This window comes from Clarias gariepinus, chromosome 28 (genome assembly GCF_024256425.1).
Source record: "Clarias gariepinus isolate MV-2021 ecotype Netherlands chromosome 28, CGAR_prim_01v2, whole genome shotgun sequence".
Lineage (NCBI taxonomy): Eukaryota > Metazoa > Chordata > Actinopteri > Siluriformes > Clariidae > Clarias > Clarias gariepinus.
The window spans coordinates 14,230,785-14,248,928 of record NC_071127.1 but is presented as its reverse complement, the minus strand read 5'-3'; the positions used below and the strand labels follow the sequence as shown (position 1 = coordinate 14,248,928).

Here is an 18,144-nt window from a genome sequence, read left to right as displayed (position 1 = left end):
CATAATGTTACAGGCCAGAAGTAGCGTTTTGTTGAACTAGTTAAAATGATTTAATAAATTGGGGCAGTTCTTTTTACAAGGCAATGAACCCATTGCACAAAACATTAATGTCAAAGGAGTTAGAATACTCAAACATTTAAGCAAGCTTATACATGCACATCTGGGTATTAAAGATTTATTAATGGCTAAACATGAAGGCTGACACTCATAATTATTGTAATGCCTTCCTAAAAGATTTAAGACCAGCTAAAGCTCTACAGGCATTCAATAGGCATTTTAATTACCCCTATTTGTTATGCATCATGATCTGATTTAGCTTTTCTTGCAAACCTTTTTATACAAAAATCATAGGGGTGATCATGTTAAATGGGATGAAGTCATGAGATGGGATAGCTGTTTGGATTGTAGGGTAGAGCAGAAGCACCTATCCTTTTTTTTATTATTACAATAATACATTTTTAACAAACAAGTGTATAAATTATTGACCAGAAAGATTGACAGATTTTTCCTGAAACAAGTTGAAGCTGCACAGGCCACAACCAAACACATGAAGATGGAGTAATACACTTATAGAACTAATGCAAAAAAACAAACATGCTGGACAGAAGAGTAATTGATATGATGCCTCCAATAAATTTGCAGTAAAACATTTTGAGAGAGAAAAAAAAAACTGGTGTGCCCTTCTTCCTTTTGGAAATACTGAAGACTCCTGTAGAAAAGACAAATGAATACAAGTTAGCTATTTGTGAAAGATGCCAGAATGTACTTCTTTTTGAACAGGGTAACAAAGGTTTCCAGAGTGCTCTTTAATGTTCCAGGTAATTTCTGGCATTTCTAAAATTCTTTAAATGGTGATGCACCATTTCAGTATCTGCAGCTTTAAAGACTTACATTTTAATCTAAAATCTTTGTTGAAGTGCATTTTTCTAATCAGAACACAGGAGGTGGGAATTCCTTCAAAACCATGACAATTTAAACTGTTTAAGTCCCATTTATGGATCTCTTATTTTGTTTGTTAAATGGGTCTCCTGTGTGTGTGAACACAAAGTCCAAAAATAAGTGAATTTTGAATATGTGCCCTTTAAAGAAACTAATAGAAAAATACACCATTATAAAGTGATTCATTTTACAGACCTGCCAAACTCTTTTTTTTTTGCGAATGCTTTATCCTAGTCAGTTATAATGGTTTAAAATTTGTGCTGTCAATCGATTAAAAAAAAAAAAAACTAATTAATCGCACTTTTTTTTTGCAATTAATCACGATTAATCACAATTAAAAGACAAACTTTTTGGATATGTAAATGTAAATAATTAATGTAAACTCGAGACAATGAAACTATTTAAATTCAAATATGATTGTTTATTGGAATTTTTGTTTAACTTGTAACAGATTTTCTCATGTAAACAACATACCTGCAATAAACCATCAGTATCCTCCAAATTAACTGTTGGCATGAAAGCAATATTTATTACAGAAATAAAAACACAGGTATGTGCCATTTGTGTCATTTGAATTTTAAAACAATCAATGCAATTTACATTGGCGAGGCCCTGTAGAGATTGTTTCGGTGGGGTGTTTTGCTTTTAAGTGATATGTCAAAGACGAATTACTTCTGTGGTATTTAAAGTCGGCTTTGCAAAATGTACAGATAACTTTTGTTTTATTCACAGAACCATCCGGCAGATGGTTTATCCATACTTCTTTGCACGTTGAACACACGTCGGCTACAACAGGAAATTAAAAAACTGCGTTAATTGCGTTACATTTTTTTAATGCGTTAAATATTTCAAATTAATCGCATGCGTTAACGCGCTAATTTTGACAGCACTATTTAAAATACAAATGTTTTTATTTAGAGAACTTCAATCAAGTGCCAGGAGAAATGGGCTTTTTATATACAGTCCTAGTACAGCCATGGCCAAAAGTTTTGAGAATGACCATTTACAATTTTGTCAGAAGAAGAAAAGGTGAGCGCTACCATCAGCCCTGTGTCATGTCAACAGTAAAGCATCCTGACATCATTCATGTGTGGGGTCGCTTCTTAGCCAAAGGTGTGGGCTCACACAATTAGGCCTAAGAACACAGCCATGAATAAAGAATTGTACAAAAAAACATCCTGATAAGCGATGCCTTGTCCAGTATGATATAATGTGTAGCTTGCCATAAGGCAAAAGTGATGAAGGTGCTTGGAACACTTTGTGGGGAAATTCCCCAGACAGTAATCCCATTAAGAACTTGGGGTTAATCCTAAAGAGGTGGGCGTACAAACAAAAACCCACCAAGTCTGACCAACTCCAAGCATTGATTATGCAAGAACAGGCTCCCATCAGTCAGGATGTGGCTCAAAAGTTGATTGACTTTTTCGCCACAGCTGTGCATTCCCAATGCAGCAGTTAAGTTAAATCGCCTTAGTCTTGGTCTTACTATTATTTACTGATCGTCCATGATACCATCTCTACTGTGGATCCAAAAAGTTACTACTTTTGGCTGAAACTTGCCATATACAGTTCTGTAGGAAGGCAACTTGTGTGCAAAACTTTTATAGTACTTTTTAATGACATTTATTTTATGAGTTCATTATTACATTAATACAAAAACATTTCTGATTACTATTTAAAAATTTAATCTTACAGGAAAATATCTGGAGGGCAAGAAAGAAAGCAGAATATTGTGTAAAAGACCACTTTTCAGCAAATAAACAAAACAACAAAATAAAAAAGCTTCTGGGTTTTGCATGAATAAAAAAAAAGAAGCTTGTGCAACAAAGTCCTCAGAAGGACTCAGTAAAACTACGCAGTCATTTTCCTTATAAAAACTGCACAAATTCTACCGAAGACTATATTAAGCAAAGGCTCATCACACCAATTAATTGACAGTTAGCGTTTATGGCTCTTTTGAAGACATCCTTGCTCTACAGCAGTTATATGCATATACCCAAGACTTTTGCACAACGCGTGCACAAACACACACCCATTTAGCTCATGTTTGGTACAAATATGTTTACAGTGAACATAATTCGGTAGCTTTGAATTTACATTAACGTTCGGTTAAAGAGCATTCTTTAAGCTTGACATGACCACAGAGAAAAGGTTAATTGCTCTGCATCACAGATGAAAAGAGCTCCCTAGGGTGTTGGTTAATACATGATACGATATGATTGGTTTACCTGCTGGTTTATTGGGGGGGAATAAAGAAGACTGATGTTTTTGTGCATTTTAAGTAATAAATGCAATAGATGAACACACACGCGTATGCACGTGCTAAAGTTGGCAAGGCTGATTGCATTGTGGTCAACTTAAAAAAAAAAGAAAGAAAAAAGACCTACAGACATACTGTTTAATTAGATCAATAATTTGATCAGTCCTGGGTGATGGAGGGCAGTTTGAACTCTGAGATCTCTGAATCTGGAGAACTGCTGCCACTGCGATCGCTATACATGTCTCTGTATGGAGAGAGAGAGAGAGAGAGAGAGAGAGAGAGAGAGAAGAAGAAAGTTAAGGACCTTAAATCTAACCAGTGGTTGAATGAAGCTTTTGGTGTGCTGTGTAAGAGAATGTTGGCGTAATGGTTTAGGGTTCCATACCGTGGCGAGAGCTGGCAACCTCTCTGTAGGTAGCTGGGCAGTTTTCCAGCAGCAGCCAGCAGGAGCCCAAAGTATGGTGGAGAGGGTTTTATTGGCCGGGATGTGAACTCTGGATGGTACTGGACACCCACGAAATACGGATGATCTAGAAAGCAGATGACAAAGTATGCACGTTTAGACCAGGCTACAATACTTATTCAAAACGAGAAACAACCAAGATACAGTATTTAAGCGACAGTTCATGCTGTTTAGAATAAAACTACTCAAGATTACTCGAACATTTATGCTTGAAAGATAATAAGAAATAAAGTGAAAAGCTTAGAGAAAACTGCTACCAAGTCTGTAATTATTGTCACAAAAGGTAAAATGTATTAAAAATCAAGTTTAAAAAAATTTATTTGTTGTTCATTTGAATTTACGTCATTTTAAGTAAAAGATTTCCAACACAATCACGAGTCAACTATTGGCACCCCCGCGTTTAGAACGTTGCACAACCTTCCTCTGCCAAGATAACGCCACCAAGTCTGATCCTACTTTCACGAGAATACAGAATCTTTCCAGATCCTTCATCGCTTAAAACCAGTTAGGTTAGATTATTGGATAGATTTGGATGCACGTTGGAAGATGTTGGAAGATCCAACCATGTCATGGTTGAAAAGACATGGTGGGAGAGACAGTCAGTCCCCTGATAGTCCATAGAGTCTCTGATGGTGAGGAAAAAAAAAACAAACAAACAACAGGGCAGCAGCGCGGTTGCGTAGTGGTTAGCACCTCTGGCCTTGCACCTCTAGGGTCCGGGTTCAATTCCCGGCCAGGTTTGATTCCCATCTCTGTGTGCATGGAGTTCTCCCCGTGCTTGGGTACTCTGGTTTCCTACACGGGCCAAAGACGTGCAGATAAGCCTAATTGGTGTTCCCAAATTGCCCATAGTGTGTGAACGAGTGCATGTGTGTGCGCCCTGCGATGAATTGGCACCCTGTCCAGGGTGTACACTGCCTCAGTCTCTTAGGAAATAGGCTCCAGGCCTCCTGTGACCCTGTATACAGGATAAAGCGGGAAAAAAACGTTTTTTTGCCTGCATAACCATTATTTTACGCCAAATCCATCAGGGTCTGATGCACCAAAGCTATGTTTAGATAGATAGTTATAGATGAGAGGGGGTGCCAATAATTATGACATGTTAATGGTATGGTATGTTAAAAAATGTCTAAATTGATGTTTATATTTCCCTCATATTTTCAGTGTAAAATACAGCTAAAAAATGACAATTATCTTTTTAAAGGAGGCGCCAATAATTTTTCTACAAAATTTTCTCTTGACCAAACCCAACATTCTCTCTGGTCCAGCAAAATTTACACACGGGTATGATAATAGAGATACATATACAAAACCTCGTCCGATACAGGAAATGCTAGATGCTATCAGATTGTGTTGTTTATACATCCAGGAAAACAAGCAGACACGACTTCCTGTAGAAAATGCTGACTCACCCTCCAGCTCTATGACCTCCATCCTCTCTCCCTCCACATCCTGCCCCACAAAGTGGAAGCCCTTCTTTTCAAAATGTTGCTTCAGCTCTGGGTTGACCTGCAGAGACAACAAAAAAAACGACGCCTTCATTTCTCAACACTACAGAGTGCGCCCCCTACAGCATGATTTAGACAGTACAAGTTTAGCAAAATGATAACTTATTATAAACACTGTACGAGATGATCCTAATGAAATCTTTGCAGACTCCCAAAAAAGACTGTGTGATATAATGGCGAAGATTCTCTAATTAATTCCAAACTTCCTGGAGGCTGATTCAGGATTGTGCAGTCAACAAATATTTTTCATAATGAGCTTAGAGTCAGCATTTTTACGTCTACTAGAATGTATTGTTTAATTTTTTCATTGCGATTATGGTATTTGTTGCCATAGTGTGAGATTCACATAATTTACCCTATTGGTGGCTTTTAGGTCAAACACTATTCACCACATTAAGCTGATTTCCTTAAATTTATTATTTAAAAAAAAAAAATTTTAACGTTGTCTAAAAGCCTGGCCTCCCAGGAACTCCTTTAACTGGGGGAGAAAAGAAAAACACAGCCTGGTTTGATCACCAAAGGCGTTCTGTTCATGACCCATGAACTCGGGTCATTGAAGAGTTCTGCATGATCAAAAGTCCCGGTTTGATTTGAACATCCCTTGAAGAAATCCTATCAAAGTTATCATCCTTATTGCAAACTGTTATTCTTTTGCATTTTTTTTCTATTTAACAGTTTAATCAATTAGAATTAATAATCAAATTAATCAATACCAAATATTTATTGTTGATTCGTTCATGACGTCATCACAATTGATTCTCGTCCGAACTGTGTAGGTGTTAGACCTACTGGAGTGAAAGTAATAGAGTAATGGCGCTATGGCGAAAACCTTCACCAACTAAAAGCATCTCCCAAGTGTGGGAACATTTCACTCTTAACTCGAGCAAGGCAGCCCATAATCGCTTCAATAATCGACAGATGAATCAATAATTAAAATAATAGTTACAGCCCTATTTACCAGCAGAGTAACATCTGATGGTCAAATGGTTCAAAATGTAAGCCACGTACCTCAAAACGATGTCTGTGTCTTTCTTCCACATAGTCTGCATCTCCATAAAGCCTTCCTGCAGGAAGACAACAGGATTCAGATCAAATCACACTGATTTATACGTTAAAAAAGTAATTTGTACAATATCAATCGGATCCTGGTTCTTACTTAATATACTATTCTTGTTATGGAAAATAGTCCGTCGCTTTCCCAGCCTCATTGTGCCGCCCATCTGTCCTGGATTGTGCTCAGGCATATCGATCACCTGCAACACAAAAGTCCGATATATTTACACAGCATTATTTTCCCTATCCATAATTTTATCTTGTTGGTCTTAGGCATTATTTAATCTTGTAAACTCACCACAGGGTGTTTGGATTCTGGGTCAAACTCAGTGGAGTTAGCATCTGTTAAACAAAGTTCAATAATTAGCAAACAACAGAATTGGACATTTTCTCTAGAGTTTACAGACCGCATGGAACGAGAACGAAAAGCAGTAAAACGTACCTTCCCAGCCCAGTATGTTCCTGGCAAATTCACAAACTGCGAGCTGCATTCCCAAACACACACCTAAAACCACCAAAACAAATATAAGTCTCTCTTTAAACAGACCAAGTAACTAAAATTCTTCCTTAATGTGCTTCGCTCTTACCTAAAAATGGTTTCTTTTGTTTGCGGGCCCAGCTGATGGCCTGAATCTTGCCTTCTGTCCCTCTTACTCCAAAACCTCCGGGTACCAAAATACCACTGCAAGCAAATGGTTCATATTTAAATCATGTTGTGAATCCTGTAAACTGCACTGATATTACAGGACAGAGCAGGGGCGTTCAAAATTAGGAGGAGATACATTTGGGAACAGATACACACCTGAGGGACACCAATATGTTATGTTATTATGTAACATACAATATTTTTTCAATCAGATTGAAATAATTACGATTAAAGATTCAAACGTATGTGTGTTTACAAGCAAAGCAAGCAAAACTGTGATTAACAAAGCAAAGTGATTCTGCAGGGGGATGCAGCGTGTTTAACAGCTTGCGGACATCAGCGTCAGACCAACCCTAGCAAAGTCAGGAGAGGTGTCGTATTTTGCCAGATAAGGCAGATATGATCATATTTCTGCAAAAGTATTGCTGAAATGTGAAGCTGGTTTCTATCATACCAAGAGTACCAACTACTGCTGTTATTGGTGTTAAATCAATGTAATTGGCTCAGGTGGCATGCAGTTTTGTTATTTTGTATTTACTTATGTTTATATATATATTTTTTTTAATGCATCAGTTCAGGCACTGTTTTAGGCTCCCAAAATGTAGCTGTATTACTGTGTTGTACTGCCACTGTGAGGTAAAAGGAGGTATTGCAATGCATTCTAAGAGAGAAGCCACAAGCCAAATTAAAATCAGAGGGTGAGTAGTAAAATGTATGCAGCTATTTCATTAGAGGAATTGAGAACTGTCCCTTTCAGCATTATCAAAGTATTGATCATGTTTATTTATTATGAGCTGTGAGTCAGCATGCGGCGATTTGATCCGAGCATCGTCTAGGCGCAAATCTCTAAGTTTTATGTGAAAGCTGATCACTTACTCTGCACTGCAGAGCTTCTGCCAAGCTTCATGATATTTCACTGGCTCGTCCTGCAGAGTAGCAGGCTCCAAATCTGCAGAATCGATATACTGAAGAAGATTTAAAAAAAAAAAAAAAAAAAAAAAGAGGTTAAGAACTGAGTGTATACATCGCCTCTGCCCATATTTCCATAGCATCATCTTTGCACTTACTTTAACCTCTAGTTTATGACTGATGGCAAGGGCTGAGTGCTCCAGGGCTTTGATAACTGAAGCATACGAGTCAGAGAATTTGGTGTACTTCCCAACCAGGGCAATGGAACAATGCTCCAACAGTCTGTCTGACCTAAGACACAACAATTTATAAGCAAAAAGGAAGAGGATTAAAGGTTACAAAGTTGTTTAAAGGGTGAGTCTGTTACTACAACAATGGGTCACTCTTGAAGGATTGTCCTTCTACACGTCTCACACACCTGTCGGACATCTCTTTCCATTTAGCGAGCATCTTTCTCGGTCTGCCCTCAATAGGCAGGTCGAGCCTCCGGCAAAAGTAGTTCACGACACCCTGCTCCTCTAGCAGCAGCGGCACTCGGTAGATGGACGACACATCATGGACGCATATTACCTTGGTAAAGATAAAAGAACATAGAACTAACGGCATTGCACTAGATACAATGATGCAATTACGATGCAGTAATATTTTACTAGCCGATAATTAATAATTATAAAAGTATATAATAATATAAAAAACATCCAACACCCTGACCCAGTTTGGGCTGAACCTCACATCCAGGACTTAAAACACTGGCAAATCTGCTTAAATAAAATGAAAGCCCTTATGGGCAGAACTGATGCTGACAAAATTTTCATCATAGCATAATTATAAAGCAATAACTACTAGGAAAAAGAAACCCTCCCAATAGAACAGTGAAGTGCTGACTGATGAGAAGTGTATGAAGTGTATCTGCATGCTGCTTTATTTCCAGGCTTGGAAAATAATGCACATAATAATAATGCATGCAAAAATGTTTAGTTTGTCTACAGTTTAATACAAGACTGAGGGTTTTGGGAAGATCGAGTCCCACCTGTTCAGGTTCCACGTGACAGAACATGGAGATCTTCTCCTTCACAGAGTTATCAAGCGGAGTGCAGCAGCGGCACATGATCTTGAGGAGGTAAAAACGAAATGGTCACTGTATTGAAAACTATAATGTGTTAACGTCACTTTAAAACTGAAGTTCTGTATATTTAAATTGAACACAGAAAAATGGCTGACCAGGTCTGGAGAAAGGCCGAGTCCTCTCAGCTCTCTCACGCTGTTCTGTGTGGGTTTGGTCTTCTGCTCACCTGTAGCACTGGGCTAAACATCAGATATGTACATTGTAAAGTCATACAAATATAAAGTCATCTCTTTAAAAAGGCCACGGTTAGCGACTTGAAATTTTGAGGGAAGCAAGATCGGTCATTTCCATGTTGCATAAACTTTTTGCATAAGCTTTCGTGGCACGCACATTTTCTGTATTATATGTATAACAATAATAAAATAACCATTAAAATAAGCATTCTTCTCTCCCTAACTTTAAGGGGGTGGGGGGACGCCCCGGCGCCCCTTATTGACCGGCCGGCACTGGTCACATATTGCCAGATAAGCTAGTAGTTTAAGGATCTCTTTTTTTTTTGGTGCAAAAAAAGTCTCGAGTATAAAAACAGAATAGGGCAAAAAACAACAACAACAAAAAAAAAAAACGGCCACTTAGTGGAGGCGACGTAAGCTCAAAACATCTTCGTTATGAGCCAGCTGACAGGAAGGCTACAGTAACTGAAATAACAGAACTGCTCCTTGTTATTGTGCGCATTCTGTGATGTGTTTATGCTCAATGTGGCTAAAAAAAAAAAAAAAAAAAACATTTCAAGTTACCATAACCTAATTATGGTTATCATTCAACAAGTTGTTCCCTACTGAGGATGGGATGTTCACTAGACACTTTATGCGAGTGAAAATCCCAGGAGATTTCTTTTGGAAATATCCAATCCGGCAACCGAGCCACAATCATCGATCGCAATTGTCCCATCAGTCTGATGTTCGACATAAACATGAACTGGAGTTCTTGATTTGCGGGAATGTGAAAGTGTTCCTAATGATGTGAACACTCTGTCAAATCCCGAGTCGCATAAGGGCTCACCTGTGGAACGAGACTGACGTGGATGTTGCAGAAATTTTCCTTCTTCACTTTAAACTGGAACTGTCTGAACGCCTCGATGAAAGGCATGCTCTCGATGTCTCCGACGGTTCCTCCCAACTACACACCAACACACAAACACACACCATGTACAGGACTTGGATAGAAAAACCATACAGGATTTGTGAACTTTATAAAACATCGAGTTTAAACGTACCTCAATGACGCACACTTGAGGCTCCATGCCATCATCATCCACAGGGATCTTGGCTTGCTTCATCACCCACTCCTGAATGGCATCGGTTATGTGCGGCACCACTGAAATACAGCGTTTCATTAATTTAAGCAAATGGTGAATTGATTCAACTTTTACTTTAGGGTGCAAGATAAAATTCTGCCCCTTTTGATGAAAATAAATTGGGGGAGAATAATTTATGACGTACACCAGTGATACACTTTTCCTCCAACGCTTGCATTAATCTCCTCCACGCACACAGGTTTTTTTTAATACCCCGTGCAGCAATGTGTATATATATTTATACTACTAAACTACATATATATTTATACTACTATATATATTTGTTCATTATAGGATACACAATTTCTTTAAAATTCTCATGCATATGATCACATTACATAATCTTATATCCTTACCCTGCACGGTCTTCCCCAGATAGTCTCCTCGTCGCTCTTTGTTAATAACCGACTGATAGATCTTGCCGGTGGTCAAATTGTTGTCTTTGGTGAGACGGATATCCAAGAAGCGCTCATAGTTCCCCAGATCGAGGTCGACCTCTCCTCCATCGTCCAACACAAACACTTCACCTAAACATACATATACACAACCACACTCAGTCTTCAACTCATTAGAATTAATTTCTTTACTGTGTGAAGAGATCTCATGACATGAGACAACATGACGATATTTATGCCCCGTGATGTCGGTACAGACGAGAATCAGAGTGTGAGGGTAAATAATAGCATAGAAGATGCCCCAGACAATTTTTAAATCATTTGTGTGACATTTTTGTTAACCTTACTGTATTGTTATTTTCAGCTATGTAGTAAGGATGGGAATTATCAGAGAGCGGCCGATACGATATCTCGATCCAAGGGCGCGATATAATTTGTCCCGTGATTTTATAAGTATTTTGTTTCAGTGCACAATACATGTATAACTCCCTTAATTTTTTGGTTCTAAAAGAAATTCAGTTCGAAGGTCACACAACTATTTCAATTAAAAGACGGTTGAAGTACATAATTCATGCATAGTTACGAGGTCTGAAAAGATTCAGACGGGTTGAGATTGTGGTGAAACATTTTGACTGGAGATGATCATTCACACCCAGACGATAGAACTGAAGTGCCAGACATTACAAGACGATCGTGTCATCGATCAACTCAACCAGGCCGGTCCTTCCTGCTCCTAGACACCCAGCCTCGCCCTGTACAGGCAATTCTCTGCCGGCTTTAAAAGGATGCAGACTTATTCACTTTACCCAGGAATTTCTGCTATCGATCTGATCCCGTATAAAACCTTGTGACTGATCTCTGCTCTGTTTTCGGGACTGAAAACCAGTTTGGATTCATTTTGCTCGCTATTGTTTTTAAACGAGTCAGATTTGAATCGCGATCAGCTTCCTGGAACACACCCTGTCTCTTTGTCGCTTTGAAGTTCTCTTTTTTCTTGGAATCACTTGGGGCTTTGAAGGTGATCCTGGATCTCGGACATTGGTTCTGGAAATTCTAGATTGATTTCTCTCAGACTGACCTGCTGGATGCCTCGACTCTGGAAACCCACACCTTCATCAGGAGACAACCATTACTAGTTGGATTTATTTCTCTCAGACTAATTTGTTTGCGTCTGCTTTGAACGCTACACAGTTGTTGGGTATCTGACACAGTCTATTCCCTCTCTTTAAATAATATGTTTTATATTTTTATAATATTATTTTATATTTTTTATATGTCTTTTTATTCTATCTCCGTTATAGATTTTGCCAATGAACATTTCTTAATAGCGTAAAAATACATTTTCATGAAATGTATTGCGATTCTGTTTCCATTACGATTTGTTGCATTCTAAACTTGTGGATAGTTTAGATGGCACCACCTGTAGGATCAAAGAAAAACTGCACCATTTCACCACTTCAAAAGCAAACGCGCATAAATAAAAAAACAAATAAATTTCAAAGACAAAGTCTACATGACTTGCCTCACAAAAGAATAACGAGGCATCTACTCATCAGTAGTACTGAATGCGTGCATCCTTTTACTTTACCGTGCTCATATGGAGAGAAAGTCCCAGCATCGATGTTGATGTAAGGGTCGATTTTAATCGCCGTGACATGAAGGCCGCATGACTTCAGGATAGTCCCGACACTGCTAGCGATGATGCCTTTCCCAATGCCGGAGATCACTCCTCCCGTTACCAGAATGTATTTCATTGTAGCGGTCATAGACTGTAAGACAAAATGAGGATTTCTTTAGAACTAGAGCAACACTTCAAGTTTTAAGGCAACACTTTGGATTGTGAAAGCAGATCTAGTATAGACCGTTATCTGAATCTGTTTACTAGAAACACTTTTGCGCAATTCAGGGAGGCATTTGCGAGCACTATTATTTAGTACACACCTACAAGGTGGTGACATAATTGTGGGCGGCGCATGTAGGAGCGTGGCATCTTTTTGTCACAGCTGTACTGAGAATCCGTTTGGCGAGCAAAAACACCCAGCCACCTGCGTTCTTTAATTAGAAACTGAGCACTAATGATGAAGGGCTGAGGAGGACCTCTACTGCGTAGTAACCTATGGGTTACATTTATTAATTATGCATCTATAAAGTGCATCTACATGCTAGATGATGAATAAACCAAAGAAATTAATGCGACTGGCTCACAATTCACAATTATTATTTTTTTTTTTAATGCTGGCTATTTTGCAAGTTACTACACAGAACAACCAAGCTACTATTAGTTTCCCTATACTGCTGAAAATGTAGCACATTTGAATCGTGCAAATGTTTTAAAGAAAGCCGTACGTCCTTGACTGACGATCCCGGCTGAGGTGGCTCGGAGCTCACTGCAGTCGCTCCATGACCATTCAGCGAGTGGGCAGCCTGATCCTTGAAAATCGACGGACAACTTGTTGCGGACTTGCAGAAGAGACGCATCTGTCTGCGTGAACTGTACACGCAATCATTCGCCAAAACCACTTGTATATTACAGGAACTCGGCTGGGAGCGGATGCCGTACAGTCCTGACCTCGCTCCAAGCCTTTTCCATATGCTTGGGGCATTAAAGGAGTTCCTGGGAGGCCAGCGTTTCAGACATGAAGCAGACAGTCTGATCATGGCTCCAGCCTACTGAGAAATCTTTCTACCTCGATGGTATCCAAGCACAGGTGTAACTCTGGGATAAGTGCACAACAAGGCAAGGATGAGATGGAAGCTTAAAACCTGCTGCCTCTTGGTAATTACTGGTTTGTTCACATGCCTGTCAAGAAGAACACGACATTACACGTCTGAGCATTTTTAGTGCACATTATACGTCTTTGTAAAATCAGAGACAGATATTTAGAGATATATGCTAATGCAGTTGCAAAAACTTAAGGGGAACAAAAACTATTATGGGAACATCAATATGCAGCCAAGGTGTGACACCTACGATTCTATGAGAAACAATGTTCTATATCAGGTTATTATCGCTTTTATTGAAAGAGCATGTGATAAAATGTAAGCAGTAAGTAAATATTTGCATATTAGTTAAAGACATGTAATCTCACATTTGGATCAGATGATTCCTTAGACAACCATATCTGTTTATTTTATCTGACTTATTCACCCACACTTTCATCGCTCTTTATCCCATTATCGCCTTCATTTTAGTGTCTGAACCACGTGCAAATTCTGACCGGTCTCATTGTACCCTGTCCATGCGATATTGGTTGTATCAGCATTTAAAAAGGTCAAAGCCTTGACGTCAGTTTGTCCCATCTAGATCAATGCAAGTGCAACTTTTCAACCTCTGGTCATTGGGCACCTCTGCATTCCACATTTTTTGCTGAACACATAAATCATCATCACAGATCTTTAACAAGAATTGTTTGGTTCTAATGAACAGATTGTGCTGTTTTGTTTTTTTTTACAAGAAAATTGCTGCTTATCACCATATATGTGTGTGTGTGTGTGTGTGTGTGTGTGAGAGAGAGAGAGAGAGAGAGAGAGAGAGATCATGTGCTGGTATTTATTTCAACCTCGTGAGACACGTTTTTCTCCCCCAAAAAATGCAAATAGTATAATAGACAAAGACTTAAAATGTAATATAAATTTAAACGCCATGATGATCTCGCGCTGGTTTGGAAAGACAAAAAAGTATCAAAGTATCAAAGGATCAAAGCAAACAGTAGCGCGCGACCATCTTTTAGGCATATTGAATATAACTCCAGCTAGCACACAGACTTAATCTACTGCCAACTGATCAACCTTATAGCTTAATGTCATATTTCAGCTAGTGACTCAAATCAAACAACAACCATGCAGCTAGTGAACTTAAAATAAGTGCACACTTTTCTTTTACTCATCATCACCTTGTCGAACTCACCATCTAGCAGAAGACAAACACTGTAGCAGATAAATGGAAACGAATCTGGAACAAGGTCCCTAGTTAAACCAGTGATCTGACTTTAAAGGCAAGCGGGGAAACGTGTTGAAGGTTAGCAGCTCCTGAGGAACACCATAGTGAGACTCCACGTGTGTGACCCGGAACAAAGCGGGAAACAGCGCGAAGACGCATGGTCTTTTATTTTGAAGTTTTCAAAATTCAAAATAAAAGCTCTGCTACAGCGTCTAAACCTCTAGTATGCGCGTGCGTGTGTGTGTTTGTGTGTGTGTGTGTGCTGTGAAAACCATTTACATGAGGATCTGATGGTGCTGCAGTATCCATGAATTTTTATTATTCCGTTAACTGTGACTGCTATATAATAATAATAATAATAATAATAATAATAATAAAAGAATATAGTTACAAAGTAACGATGATCGAGCCCAAGGAGCTGCGCTATCGCCACCCAGGTGCATCAGACGGACAGTGGGCACGGTGGTCACATGCATTTAAAGGGGAAATACCAATACCATTATGACATAATATATTATACAACTATATAATTATATACAACTAAGGAAATTACTTTTCTATTGGGTGCGTTTTTGCAAATAACCTAAAATAACTGACGTTTTCTGTTGATTAGAGCCCATGACATGCATAACGAAAGTTGTTCAGCTTAATGAGATCTAAAGGTGTACCAGGATTTACAGAACATGTACAGTATACATGCGTATGCATTTGAGAAGCAGCAAAATCTCATGTAAAGACCTTGTGCCATGCCCAGTGTCCGGCCACTAAAGCATCCTAATGGTAGCAGATTCCAACCTGTGTGCTGATTTTTGAGCATGTTGAGCCCTTTAAAACGCCCTGTAAAAAAAGGAGGGGGGGGGGGGGGCATTTTGGACACTATGATGTCATAGTGCTTGGGCCCTGTAAACAGTCCTGCTTTGCTTAAGTCATGATATGTTTAGTGAAATAGCACTTTTTGATATTTCAGCACTGTATCAGCTACAATATCGTAAGCGTTAAATTAAATGAACACTACAATGCAATATATATATATATATATATATATATATATATATATATATATATATATATAATATGGGTCATTCTAGAATTGCGGGTACATTTTGCGTCTCCGAGAGAAACCTTTTATTATTTTTCAAAAACAAAGAATTTATTGAAAGAGTTTTGAACAATTACACAGATTATATCAAGCTTTCACTAAAAATCATGTTTATATGTGGATTTAGGAACATTTTGTCATAAAAATATTAAATTAAAGACTATATACCTATTTTTGACTGTCTATGCCTCCTGAATCATACATTCAGCTTGAAATAATTACGTCTATTTTAATCTTTTTTGTGTGTTTACTCTACTAATTTATGTAAACAGTTGCATAAAACATCTATTTTCTGTATTATTTGTAATTTTAGTAATTAAAAAATACATTTTGTGTCTGTCCCTACGTTCTTGTCAACTCTGTTATAAAAAGGCACAACAATCTTTAAAGCACTGATAAAAAAAGCATGTGACTTGCTCCAAGTGATGTCACTTCCTCTGGCGGGAAACTCTGGAAGGCACTGAGGTATGTCATTATTCCTCTCTCATTAATTTGTACAATATGTGTAGGATACACCAATAGTAGAATAATTATTATATATAATATATAATAATATATTATATATATTATTATATATATACACCCCAATATTATCATCCCTGCACTGGCTACCTGTTCAGTATATAATTGATTACAAACATATTAGCATTACTCACGTACAATGATTTAGCTCCGACACATCTAGCCAGTCTTCTGATACATTACAATCCACCATGCTCCTTAAGATCGCAAAACTCTGGAATTCTGGTACTTTCCAGAATATCAAAATCCATAAAAGGGGGTAGAGTTGTGTGTTTAGCTCCTAAGCTTTAGAATAGCCTTCCAGACAGTGTTGGGGTCTCAGACACAGTCTGTCAGTTTAAAAGTAGACTCAAGACACGTCTCTTTATTCTAGCATGCACATAATTCATCACATAACCTTGTACTCCAGTATATCTAAATGCACACTCCCATCTAGTGCTGCTAATATTCTGATTGGCAACTCTGCAAATTTTTTTCTTGTCCACCTGTTTTTCCTTTCTCTACACATCCTGAGGCAACTGGAGATTGTGCCAGCTCCAGTAGGCAGAGACCAACGCTTCAAAGATCTTGAGGCATTCAGAGAAGGACCACTTCCAGCTTCATGATGGTTTTGATACACACATGCTGCTCCTGAGCTTCTAGTGATCCAGACGCCCCCTCTGTCCTATGCACGATATAACGATAATGTCGTTATATAATAACTGTTGTCCGTTATCAACCAAATGAGGATGGGTTCCCTGTTGAGTCTGGTTCCTCTCAAGGTTTCTTTCTAGTGCCATCTCAGAGAGATTTTCCTTGCCACCGTCGCCCTCAGCTTGCTCATCAGGGACAATCTCACGGTCTTATCTAACCACATTTTTTTTCTCACTTATACATACTTTTTTTTTTTTGTGTGAAGTTGCTTTGAGACAATGACCATGGTTAAAAGCGCTATATAAATAAAATTGAATTGAATTAACTGGCATTGTTACAATATTAAGTATATTACTGTTTATGGCCCGACCTAGACCGGGCCGTAACAGGCATTTACCTCAGTAAGTGAGACAAAGAAAAATACATATGTAATATAATCACACAGTAACACTTAATGGCCTTTCTTTTTCATCATGTGCATTGGTAAAATACTTTGTCGTGATTATAGATTAGACACTAATCCCCTAAATGTGTGAATTTGAGTGTATATGTGTGCCCTGTGATGAATTGACAGCCCGTCCAGTGTGTACCCCGCCTTGTGCCCAAAGTCTCCTGGTCAGATCTGTGATGCCAGTATAGATTGTTAGAGAATTTTTATATTACTCTAGCTTCGGTTTTTAATTTTACAGTTTCTTACCCTTTTTGGTCTTTTCCTCAGCTTTTATTAAATGTTCAGATTTGAAATTTTGATAGCATACTTCCTTAATATCTATTTGGTTCCAGGTTTTTAAAAGGCTTCATTCCTACTTAAAGTAAGGACTTATTGTGGTATTGCATGTATGGTTTGGAAATGAATAAGGATGTATTTCTTTTTTTTTATCTCTTAATAGCAACATTAGCCTTATAGCTCCAGTGCAAAACCACTGAACACATGACTACACTGCTTTACTGATCCTGAAACAGTCAAATCGATGCCTAGTTCTACATACCACATGTCGTGCTTAATCAAAGAAACATGGACGATGTTGATCAAAGTAATGAGTGATTTTCTATTATAAATGTATTATTGTGTCACTATTTTTCCAGAAGTGGATTAGACCTAGGGGAGAGTTAGCTTGATATACGTAGCCTATTTCATCAGGACAATATTAAATCTGACTAAAATTATTCTAGTTTTGATGGTATAAAGATGAAAACAGTAATTATAATCTCTATATATTCAATATTAATAAAAAATAAATGTAAAGTTTTTTTTCTTTAGCGGATATTCTTTTCATAATAATTATTATTAGTACTAGCTAACATAGCGTAAACTGTCAGCATTTCTGTAAAGATTCATTCATGTTAACATCAG

General features: G+C 38.1%; 1 protein-coding gene across 5 annotated transcripts; it reads right to left on the bottom strand.

Moving 5' to 3' along the window:
• Positions 1–97: 97 nt before the first annotated feature.
• ctps1a (CTP synthase 1a) lies at positions 98–14,977 on the bottom strand. Of its 5 annotated transcripts, none has more exons than XM_053490060.1 (20): positions 14,504–14,666; positions 12,943–13,396; positions 12,185–12,365; positions 10,558–10,728; positions 10,121–10,221; positions 9,907–10,023; positions 9,000–9,083; positions 8,809–8,889; positions 8,197–8,348; positions 7,937–8,069; positions 7,746–7,834; positions 6,811–6,905; positions 6,666–6,728; positions 6,522–6,565; positions 6,327–6,423; positions 6,179–6,234; positions 5,075–5,171; positions 3,585–3,729; positions 3,327–3,443; positions 98–709 (listed from the first exon to the last, which is right to left on the bottom strand). In XM_053490060.1, exons 2-19 carry the CDS (start codon positions 13,252–13,254, stop codon positions 3,359–3,361), a joined length of 2,103 nt encoding a protein of 700 aa, XP_053346035.1. In that variant the 5' UTR covers positions 13,255–13,396; positions 14,504–14,666; the 3' UTR covers positions 98–709; positions 3,327–3,358. The 5 variants fall into 5 exon arrangements, with proteins under 5 accessions (XP_053346035.1, XP_053346034.1, XP_053346033.1 ...); XM_053490059.1 differs by having other exon boundaries at positions 3,335–3,443; XM_053490058.1 differs by lacking the exon at positions 98–709 and having other exon boundaries at positions 1,454–3,443.
• Positions 14,978–18,144: the final 3,167 nt, after the last annotated feature.